Raw genomic sequence first — 10,453 nt, forward strand, 5'->3', positions numbered from 1 at the left:
CTGGGGCCTTGTGCAGGGCAGGATTGTTTATAGTTTCACTATGATCTCTTAGCGGCTAGAGCAGTGATTCTCAACCTGGGGGTTGGGACCCCTTTCACAGGGGTCGCAGCAGGGCAAGCAGCTTGGCTGGGGGGGGGGGGTACAATCCACACAACAGCCTTGCAGGGTAGATCGAGATAGGGCAGGGGTAGTCAAAGTGCGGCCCTCCAGATGTCCATGGATTACAATTCCCAGGAGCCCCTGCCAGCGCTGGCAGGGGCTCATGGGAATTGTAATCCATGGACATCTGGAGGGCTGCATTTTGACTACCCCTGAGATAGAGCATTCGTCTGTCTAGAGCAGAGGAAAAGAGTGAGATCAGCATGGGGGGACGAGAGGCAGAGCTGGAGAAACCTCAGAAAAACAACCCAATTTATATCCAATCCTGAACCATGGATCTTCAGGCCATTGCTCAGTTTCGGTTTAATTTCAGTGAAAGAACCCTTGCCTAATTTGATGGTTGGGGGTCCCCACAACATGAGGAACGGTATTAAAGGGTCGCGGCGGCATCAGGATGGTGGAGAAGCACTGGGCTAGAGGCATGAAAGGTGAGGGAGATTCGGGGTTATCTTCCTCACACGCTCCTTGGAGGCTCAGTCCGATGGTGGGGTTCTGCACCTGGGTGTTGCTAATGTGCCCGGGAGACTGGGGAGGTCAGTTCACAGAGTGCATGGCATGACTTTATCTCAGGGTGGAGTGGATGGGGAATAGATCAGTCTGCGTGTGTACTGCCAATCAGTCTTCACACAAAGTATCATGAGCTTAGTTCACTTCTTTTCAATAGATCGCTTTTGCTGAACGCATCAAGCCTGTTTATTTGAGAAGCCAACTGGAGACCTGACACATGCCAATTTTAGATTTACGCTTTAGAAGGACTTCGGAAGACCTTCTTCCCATGTCTTCCTAGTAATTGGTGAGAGAGCTCCACCACCTGCAGATCATTGCTTAAGGGGAGAAGGGTCTGGTCTGCCGTATGGGAATCAAAGCTTGCTTCAAGTGCCTTTATTATACAAAATACATACATTTAAAAATTGTATACAAAATATTCCTTTGCAAACGTTATTGAAATTTCTGCCCCAAAAACTCTTCTGGACACAAGGTTTTAAAAAAAGTTAATCCCCACTCTATGCCTGCCTGCCTGCCAAGTGTCCCAAAATACTGTGGAGCAGCAGGGCTGCTGGCATCGCAACCAGAGTGGGCCACTTCAGGCCCCAAAGCGCCCAACCCTAAACAGTTTCCTTCTGTGGGTGAATGCCCATGACACAGCAAAACAGTACAGGGGAACACAAAAGCCACCTGAGCGATCCCAGATGGAAAACGAATTCCCTGCTCTTGGCTGCCATGCTGCCACCCATATGCCTCCCGGTTTCATTTTTCAACCCATCTGGATCAGCCCAAAATAAAAACACAGCAGGGGGACTTCCTATCCCAGCTGCCTTGGAGAAGAGCCGCTATTTTGCCATTTATCCCAAGCCAAGCTCCAAAGATACACCAAGAATTAAGCCATTTATCAGAAGCGAAGGGCTCCACGAGACCGTCACGCCCTCACGGCAGACCCCCATCCGACACCGGTGGGACGAATTCCTTCCCTGGGAGACCCCACCACCCATGGAGTTTCCACTCTCCTTTTGGGCTCACCCCGGAAATCAGAGGGGAGAGGATTGTCCAGGCGGTCGAATTCATGAAGGCGGAAACGGGCGGCCAGCTGGTTGACCATTTTTTTGAGAGCGAGGAAGGCCACAGCGACCTGGAAAACCAGGAAGGCCACGAAGACAATGTGGACTGCTCGCTCCAGCGGCTGGATCTTCAGACCTTCGTTTAAAAGTAGGAAGAGGATTAAGGGCAGTTGCAAAAAGAGACTCAGGAGCCAAAAGCCAGCCAGTTCCGGAACCTAGACAGAGAAAAGGGAGCCGGTATCTATATATTGCCCCACGGACAACAGAAAAGCTAGAAGAATGAAAGCAATGAAAACCCGTCTTTTCAGTCTGCCAAAAGTCCTGGGGAGGGAGGGAAGAAATTCCCAAAAAGTTCAAGGGATATGTTTTCATTGCCAGATTATGGTGCTTTTTCTCACCTCTCCCACTCTGTTGTTGTGGTTGCCTTTGCTTTCGAGGTGGGTCTGGCCAAGAAAATGAAACGTGATTGCCAGGCCTTACAGGCAAACATCTTGGCTAAATGTCATTCTCTGTTTTTGCATCAGAGACAAGGAGGAGAGCAAATAAACAGCAGGAGGAGGAGGGAGCAGAGGAGGGAGCAATGTCTGCCAGCCTCCCCAGAAGGAAGATTTGAGCGGGTAGCTGTGTCGGTCTGAAGCAGCAGAACAAATTTAGAGCCCAGTGGCACCGTTAAGACCAACACAGTTTATTTAAAGTATGAGCTATCGTGTCCAAACATGGCCACTGGGAAGGGAGGAATAAGAAATGAGGGGGGGGGATTGCATGTAGGAGAAACACAATGCAACATACATTGATGAAGAAATTCAACGAAGAACTGTTTTTTTGTATCCCACTTCTTATACCTGAAGGAGTCTCAAGGGGGCTCGCAATCTCCTTCTCTTCCTCACACCACAAGCAACATCCTGTGAAAGAGGTGAGGCTGAGAGCACCCTGAGAGAACAGCTCTAACAGGACTGTGACTGGCCCAAGGTCACCCAGCTGGCTGCATGTGAAGGAGGAGCAGGGAATCAAGCCCTGTTGTTTATTAGAGCCTGCCACTCTTAACCCACACACCATGCTGGCTCTCAGATTTGCAGATTTAAGGACACTGGATGGAACCGGTTGATGATTCCTTGTGGGTTAAACAAACACATTCTGCATGTACGTCTCTCTGGGATGCAACTGAAGCCGCCTTATACTGAATTGATTGCGTGGCCCATCAAGGTCCATCATCCCTTCAGTTTTGTTCCGTTTTGGGCACCCCAGTTGAAGAGGGATGTTAACAACCTGGAGCGTGTCCAGAGGAGGGCAACAAAGATGGCGAGGGGTTTGGAGACCAAAACGTATGAAGAAAGGTTGGGGGAGCTTGGTCTGTTTAGCCTAGAGAGGAGACGACTGAGAGGGGATCTGATAACCATCTTCAAGTATTTAAAAGGGTGCCATATGGAGGATGGAACAGAATTGTTCTCTCTTGCCCCGGAGGGATGGACCAGAACGAATGGGATGAAATTCATTCAAAAGAAATTCCATCTAAACATCAGGAAGAAGTTCCTGACAGTCAGAGAAGTTTCTCAGTGGAACAGGCTTCCTCGGGAGGTGGTGGGTTCTCCATCTTTGGACATTTTTAAATAGAGGCTAGACGGAGAGGCTGATTCTGCAAAGGTTCAAGGGGGTGGCAGGTAAAGTGGATAAGCAATTGGGATGTGAGTGTCCTGCATAGTGCAGGGGGTTGGATTAGATGACACATGAGGTCCCTTCCAATGCTATTATTCTATGATTCCAATCCACTTTTATTATTGTATTATTGTTATTATTGTTATTATTGTTATACCTTCACGTTTTATGTAAACCACCCTAAGCCTCATGGGAGGGTGGCATATAAATAAATAAACAAGGTCTACTCATTTAAAATCAAATCTCAATAAAATACAATGAATTATAGCAATAAAAAAATATCTAAATCCTTTCATCCACTATGCCAGACTCTTGCTGGCGGTTTTCAACTCTTTTGTGGTAGCAGCGGGGGCTGTAATGGGGTAGGAGATGGGCAGGGAAAAGGCCCAATATACTGTATCTGCCGGCGTATAAGACGACAGGAACATTTCCACTCAAAATATAGAGTTTGTCACCATTGTACAGCCGCAGTGCAACCGCAGCGCCTCCACACTGCCCCTGCATCTCCCTGTGACCGGCACTAGTGTGCAAGTGCGCATGTGTGAGCTCTGCATAGACAAGGGGCGGGCCGGAGTGCCGCTGCTTCCCGCCGAGCAGAACGGGCCAGTCATGGCAAAAAGGCTGGCACCCCTCTCTCGCTGCTGATGCTTGCCGTAGCCACGCTGATGACCCACTGTGGCCGCGCTGGATACCGCTCGATACTGGATGGTACGTAGAATGAGGTGGGCGGGCATCGGGAGGCCACTATGGGCAGCTCCGTCTCTCCCAACTGAAGGGCACCCGGCGTACAGGACGACCCCCCCACTTGGAGGCATTTTTTTCAGGGGGGGAAAGTAGTCTTATACTCCAGCAAATACAGTAATTCTGAACAACCCTGGCCTGAACCATAGGCCGGGTGGAAGACTGCCATCTTGCAGGCTGTGCAGAAGCCTGACAACTCAGGGCCCTGATCTCCACTGGCCGTTGGAGGGTCAGGGTCAGGCCAGGCAGGATCAAGGTCTGATCGAAACCAGCAGTTTCCATTGATCTCTCTTCTCCCTGCAAGCTCCCTCACCCACCCCAAATGCCATTCCTCGTGGTCCTTGCCCCTAGGAGCAGCCTTCTGTTGAAATCACAGCTGGAGTGCAAAAGTTCCATTCAGCCATTGGAAAATGTAATCGGAATCCAACCCATAACCTTCTTGCCGTCATGGCCCTGACCTATATCCAGCTCTCCAAGTCCGTGCCTCCCGGAGGTGAAGGGAATTTACCTTCTCTTGTAAATTGCCCAGGTATCCCAGGTATAGACGTATCACCTCTATCAGAGAATTTATTATCATGATGGTCACCAGGATGAATTTGTAGTAATCTGGTAAAACAGGATACTGGAAGTGAGAAGAAAGGGGGAAAAGGTAAACACCTTGCTTGAGCAATGGAGTCCTTTCTCATTTGGCCTCTAGGCAGATTCCACTGAAGGAGTCAGTACAGTCAACAAGAAAGGCCGTGCAATAGCTGCACGCACTAGCTGTGGAACCAGCCAGAAGTCTACAAACAGAACTGAGGCACAACATAAGCCTTGACACCTTAAGACCGTTTATGCACTGGAGTTTTAGTCGTGGCAGGTTGCTCCACCTCTTCCTGCACCCACATGGGGGAGCACTTGGCCTGGTGCACCTCATCCACTCCCTATCTGTGCTCCTGATAAGGGGGTGGGGCAGTGAAGTTCCCAGTGCATAAACGGTCTAAGTGATGCAAAATTCACACAATGGGATCCCACCCACAGCAAGCTAAAATCATTCGAATCCATCCTGCACTTTAGGGGGAAGGGGGATTTTTTTTTGGCCCAGTGGCCATGTTTGGACATCAGTAAAAACAACATGGCTGCTGCAAAAGGCAGAGCCAATCACAACATGTCAGGGAATGAAGTGATGTATAACACGCACAATAACTCTTTAGCGTTTCAGGCAGAAGCTGGGTTTGACAGGACAACTTTGAAAATGAAGCCATTTCCGCAAACACAGACAGCTTCTCTTCTGTCATGCCAGGAAGACCCTTCTGTTGCGGAGGCAACTCTTGCCAAAGCAATTTTAACAATATAAATGTGCACAGCCAATCAGCTCTTCAGTCATAAGGTCTGCTGGGAAAAAGCTCCAACTGGCCCCTCCCACTTTCTAAAAACACTTGGCAGGTACCAGGAAAGGCCATGGTGCTGTAAACTGAGTGTCTGCCTTGGATCTAAACATTGCTTGCCCCAAATGTAAGGTAAAGGTAAAGGTATCCCCTGTGCAAGCACCGAGTCATGTCTGACCCTTGGGGTGACGCCCTCCAGCGTTTTCTTGGCAGACTCAATACGGGGTGGTTTGCCATTCCCTTCCCCAGTCATGACCGTTTACCCCGCAGCAAGCTGGGTACTCATTTTACCAACCTCGGAAGGATGGAAGGCTGAGTCAACCTTGAGCCGGCTGCTGGGATCGAACTCCCAGCCTTATGGACAGACATTTTCAGACAGCATGTCGCTGCCTTACCACTCTGCGCCACAAGAGGCCCCAAATGACTTGTGCCTGAATCCATCTCTGGCAAATAATATACATTTTAACATGCCTACAAAGCCTTCTGACAAATGCTGGTATTGCTGGGATAAATAAAAAAGCTACAACAGTCCCTTCTCTTGCAGAGGAGATGAGAACCAATGTTCAGGCCCAAACTGCTTTCAGGACTTACCTTCAACTGTAGCATGACAACGCTACTCACCCACCAAAATGGGAAAAAGCAAAGGTTGAAATAGAGGGACATCTGCAAGGGCAAGTTGGAGACAAGTTCATTATCTGGGGAGACAAAGAAAGGGCCTGTTGGTCACCTGAGAGTCATTCTCTTCTGTAACAGGTGATTTGTGGCCCTTTATTCTGTTTCCGAGAGACCTTGAGCTCTACTTGAATTTTTTGGTCACGTGCTATCACTATTACAAAGCTGAAGAAGTCTCACAATGAAACTAGCATTTACCTAGGATTCTTGTCTTGTTTCGATGATTATTATTAAAGACTCTGGAAATAAAAAAATTGCTTCATGCCTCATGGCTGGAACACACCAATTCTTTGGTTCCCTCCAAGGTTCATGGAGCTGCACAGGTCCTTTCCCCTTGTTTGCAGACATCCTCACATGTGCATTTCCATCTTGTTATCCTGTTCAAAACTAAGCATATGTCCCTGAAAAACTGGGCTCTAGTCCATGTAAGCTTCAGCTGGAATAAGATCTCGTGAACTTTTAAGGGGCCACTAAAGTAAAGTGTCCCATCAAGTCGCAAGCCATTAATGGTAGCTCTATGATGTTCCACCTCAGGGAGTTTTCAGAGCAAGAGACAAGCAGAGGTGGTTTTGCCACTGTCTCCCGCTGTGTAGCAACTCTAGTCTTCCTTCCCATCAAAATTTCCTTCCCATCCAAGTACTGACTATTGTCAACCTTACATAGCTCCCAAGTTCTGATGAGATCAAACAAGTTTGGGATAATGCTAGACTCATGGGATTACTTTTTATATGCTTCAGGCTTAGGAGCTTCTGGCAGTCTTCAAGCAAAGGTTGGATACACACTTTTCTTGGATGCTTTAGGACGCTTTGGGCTGATCCTGCATTGAGCAGGAGGTTGGACTAGATGGCCTGTATGGCCCCTTCCAACTCTAGGATTCTGTCATTCTATGAGATCTCCAGGGTTCTCAACCCTATATAGATTTACATGTGTAGAAGACCATTGAACACGGTAGGGCTTTTTTTTTAAACAATAAACATGCATGTGTTTGGTCTGGCAAGAGAAAACTCTACAGAGAGAAAGATCTGGTTTACTACAACATCCAGGTGTTAGTGCAGTTAGAGATAGGAATCCCTGCCTCCAGGCCAGACTTGGGGATCTCCTGGAATTGCAACTCAGCTCCAATTCCCCTGAAGGGAACGGCTGCTTTGGAGGGCACTGAACCCCACTGAGGCCCTTGTCCTCCCCAGGCTCCCCTCCAGGAGTTTCCCAGTCTGAATCTGGCAACCCCACAACAGAGCGTGGCCAGCACCAGGTGGGAAAATACCTGTAGATTTGGGGGGCAGAACTTTAGGAGAAACTGGGTTTTTTTTACACCCACGTTTGAGTACCAGAAGTAGCCCCAAAGTTGCTTGCAAACATCTTCCATTTCCTCTCCCCACAACAGACACCCTGAAAGAACTGCTCTGTGAGAGCAGTTTGAAGAAGACGGTGAGTGGCCCAAGGTTGGCTGCATGTCGAGGAGCGGGGAATCGATCCCATCCAGGGCAGCCGTCCAAAACTCATCTTTCTGAGCTTAAACACCCTCATCTTCTAGGAGTGCCACATGCCCACGACTGTAGCTTGAGCTGTGCAGTAGGCCGGGCATTTCTCACACGATGCTGACCTCCTCCTCTTCACCTGCCAAATGGAACTGAGGACTGAGGGTTGCTGGGGAGACATTACAAAGACAGCATGCACACACCCCGGCTGCTGTGCCCCCCCCCCCCACAACTTCAGAGGCTGCTGCTTTGACTGCTAGGCTGCTCGGCCCAAAGTCAGGCAGCTGGATAGTCCTTCGTAAAAGTAGATGTGTTGGCCTGAAACAGCGGAACAGAGTTGGAGCCCAGCGTCCCCCTCAGAGCCAGAATCGCAGTACTGGAAGAGGCCACCTCCACCCCCCCTCCGAGCCCCCCATGCATGCAGCCCTCAAAGCCAGGAAATGCCTCCTCATATGTGAGCAGCACCCCTTTCCCCGTAACTTGAGCTCAAGGGCTCCTAGTCCTGGCCTGCCCCACCCACACCGGATAAGGCACTTCCAGTGGGCTCCTGAAGGCCGGTTTTCCGGTACAAAGAGGCTCATCTGCTTCCAACGCGCATTATCTAACGCGTGCAGAATGTTGCACCAAGTCCCCGTCAAGGTGTGAGCTCTTGTGCGCATGCTTCGCCCAGTATCTGCGCTAAAGCTGGGCTGGTCTGAAAGGGGCCGCCGGACTCTTCCTCTTGCACAGGAATTCCACAACCTCCATTTTGAGTTCTGGCAGCCCCCCCTTGCCATAGTAGAGGCCGGCGCGGGCCGGGCGCGGCGATGCCAGCGCCGCCATCTTGGTGGCTGGCAACCGAGGGCGCCGCTCACCCGGGAGGCCGCCGTCGCTCCTGCTCTCGGGCCCGGTGCGGTGATTGTCGGTGAAGACGGTGCGACTGAAGGAGCTCAGCCGCCTCCTGACGGGCTCCGGCAGCGACATCCGCGGGCGGCCTCCCCTCGTTGCTATAGGAACGAGGCGCGACTTGGACGGTCTGCGCAGGCGCACGTCGCCCCAAGAGGCAAAAGCTCCCGCCCTGAATAAATCTTTGCTGGTCTTCAGGGTGCCTGACTGGACTCTGATTTCATTGTGCCATGTAAATGTTGACATTAAAAACAGGGTGGCCCTGAACGGGAGCTAGCTCTGGTTTGCAGCCACATCTTTGCCACCCTTGACAAAGAAGCAGAACTAGAAGAATGCTAACACGTCCTTTGAACAGTGATCAACCCAGCATGGAATAAACAGGGAAGATCAGAAGCCAGTGAGAAGGAACGGTGAAAAGCGAAAGGTGTCTTTGGCAAGCAGATGTGAACGAAGCAGCTTCATAAGTACATGCCTGCTGCCTCCATGCTGTTGGAAGTGAAGCAGAGGCTTTATAGGAAATGACAAGAATTTGCTGGAATCTATTTTGACATTACCGGATCCTGTTCACAGGAGATGCCAGGAACTGCCTTCTGCAAGCAATGCAGACATCAGAGGGACTGTCTCCCTCCATGGGCCCCTGTGCACCAAATACATCTGTCGACTATCCCACTAATTAGTGTGGCCCATTGGGCCTTTCAGAATCATAGAATCATAGAATCATAGAGTTGGAAGGGACCTGCTGGGTCATCTAGTCCAACCCCCTGCACTATGCAGGACACACAAACCTCTCGCTCATCCACTGTCACCTGCCACCCCCTTGAGCCTTCACAGAATCAGCCTCTCCGTCAGATGGCTCTCCAGCCTCTGCTTAAAAACCTCCAAAGATGGAGAACCCACCACCTCCCACTGAGGAACCGCTCTTACTGTCAGGATCTTCTTTCGGAGGTTTAGACGGAATTTAGAATCAGAGTTGGAAGGGACCTCCTGGGTCATCTAGTCCAACCCCCTGCACTCTGCAGGACACTCCCAACCCTCTCACTCCTCCACTGTCACCTGCCACCCCCTTGGGCCTTCACAGAATCAGCCTCTGTTTAAACATTTCCAAAGATGGAGATCCCACCACCTACCGAGGAAGCCTGTTCCACTGAGAAACTGCTCTAACTGCCAGGAACTTCTTCCAGATGTTTAGATGGAATTTTGTTGAATTAATTTCATCCCATTGGATCTGTTCCATCCCTCTGGGGCAAGAGAGAACAACTCTGCTCCATCCTCCATGGCAGCCTTTTAAATACTTGGTTATCGGATCCCCTCTCAGTCGTCTCCTCTCTAGGCTAAACAGACCAAGCTCCCCCAAGCGTTCCTCATACGTCTTGGTCTCCCAACCCCTCCCCATCTTTGTTGGCTGCCCCTGGAGGTTGGCTGCCCATATGGCACGGGCTCCCTGAAGAGGTGGTGGCCCCTCCCAGGCATCTGAATTAGCAGGCATCTTTTAAGGAGTGGGGAGTGATAGGGTTTACGATTTTGTTTTGATAATTATTGTAAGTCTCTTTGAACCGTGAGGAAAAGCAGAATATAAATGTTTTGTAAATAAATAATAAGGAAGATGAGCCGTTTGAGTGACCCTGCTTTATACTCCCTGATAAAGAATGGGATGAGCCATTTGCCTGAACCTGCTTTTTCTTCCCTGAAAAAGTCTCAAAGTGGCTCACAATCGCCTTCCCTTCCTCTCCCCAACAGACACCCTGACCTTTACTGCACGGAAGGCTCCGCACTGGGCTGAGGGGACTGGTGTTTGAGCTGGGGCAGGCTGCCCCCCTCTTCCTACTCCTGCACAGGGGAGCATTGGGCTTGTTGCACCTCCTTGTCCCCCCCCCCCCTGATTTGTGCTTCCACACAGCAGTTGGGGCAGCAAGATTGGGGCAGCAAGGTTCCACCGTGCTGC

General features: G+C 50.2%; 1 protein-coding gene across 2 annotated transcripts; it reads right to left on the minus strand.

The window, feature by feature from the left end:
• Positions 1 to 1,025: 1,025 nt before the first annotated feature.
• TMEM17 (transmembrane protein 17) lies at positions 1,026 to 8,649 on the minus strand. Of its 2 annotated transcripts, XM_077315379.1 has the most exons (4): positions 8,481 to 8,649; positions 6,068 to 6,171; positions 4,618 to 4,731; positions 1,026 to 1,930 (listed from the first exon to the last, which is right to left on the minus strand). In XM_077315379.1, exons 1-4 carry the CDS (start codon positions 8,587 to 8,589, stop codon positions 1,577 to 1,579), a joined length of 681 nt encoding a protein of 226 aa, XP_077171494.1. In that variant the 5' UTR covers positions 8,590 to 8,649; the 3' UTR covers positions 1,026 to 1,576. The 2 variants fall into 2 exon arrangements, with proteins under 2 accessions (XP_077171494.1, XP_077171502.1); XM_077315387.1 differs by lacking the exon at positions 4,618 to 4,731.
• Between the last annotated feature and the right edge of the window lie 1,804 nt (positions 8,650 to 10,453).

This window comes from Paroedura picta, chromosome 1 (assembly GCF_049243985.1).
Source record: "Paroedura picta isolate Pp20150507F chromosome 1, Ppicta_v3.0, whole genome shotgun sequence".
Taxonomy (NCBI): domain Eukaryota; kingdom Metazoa; phylum Chordata; class Lepidosauria; order Squamata; family Gekkonidae; genus Paroedura; species Paroedura picta.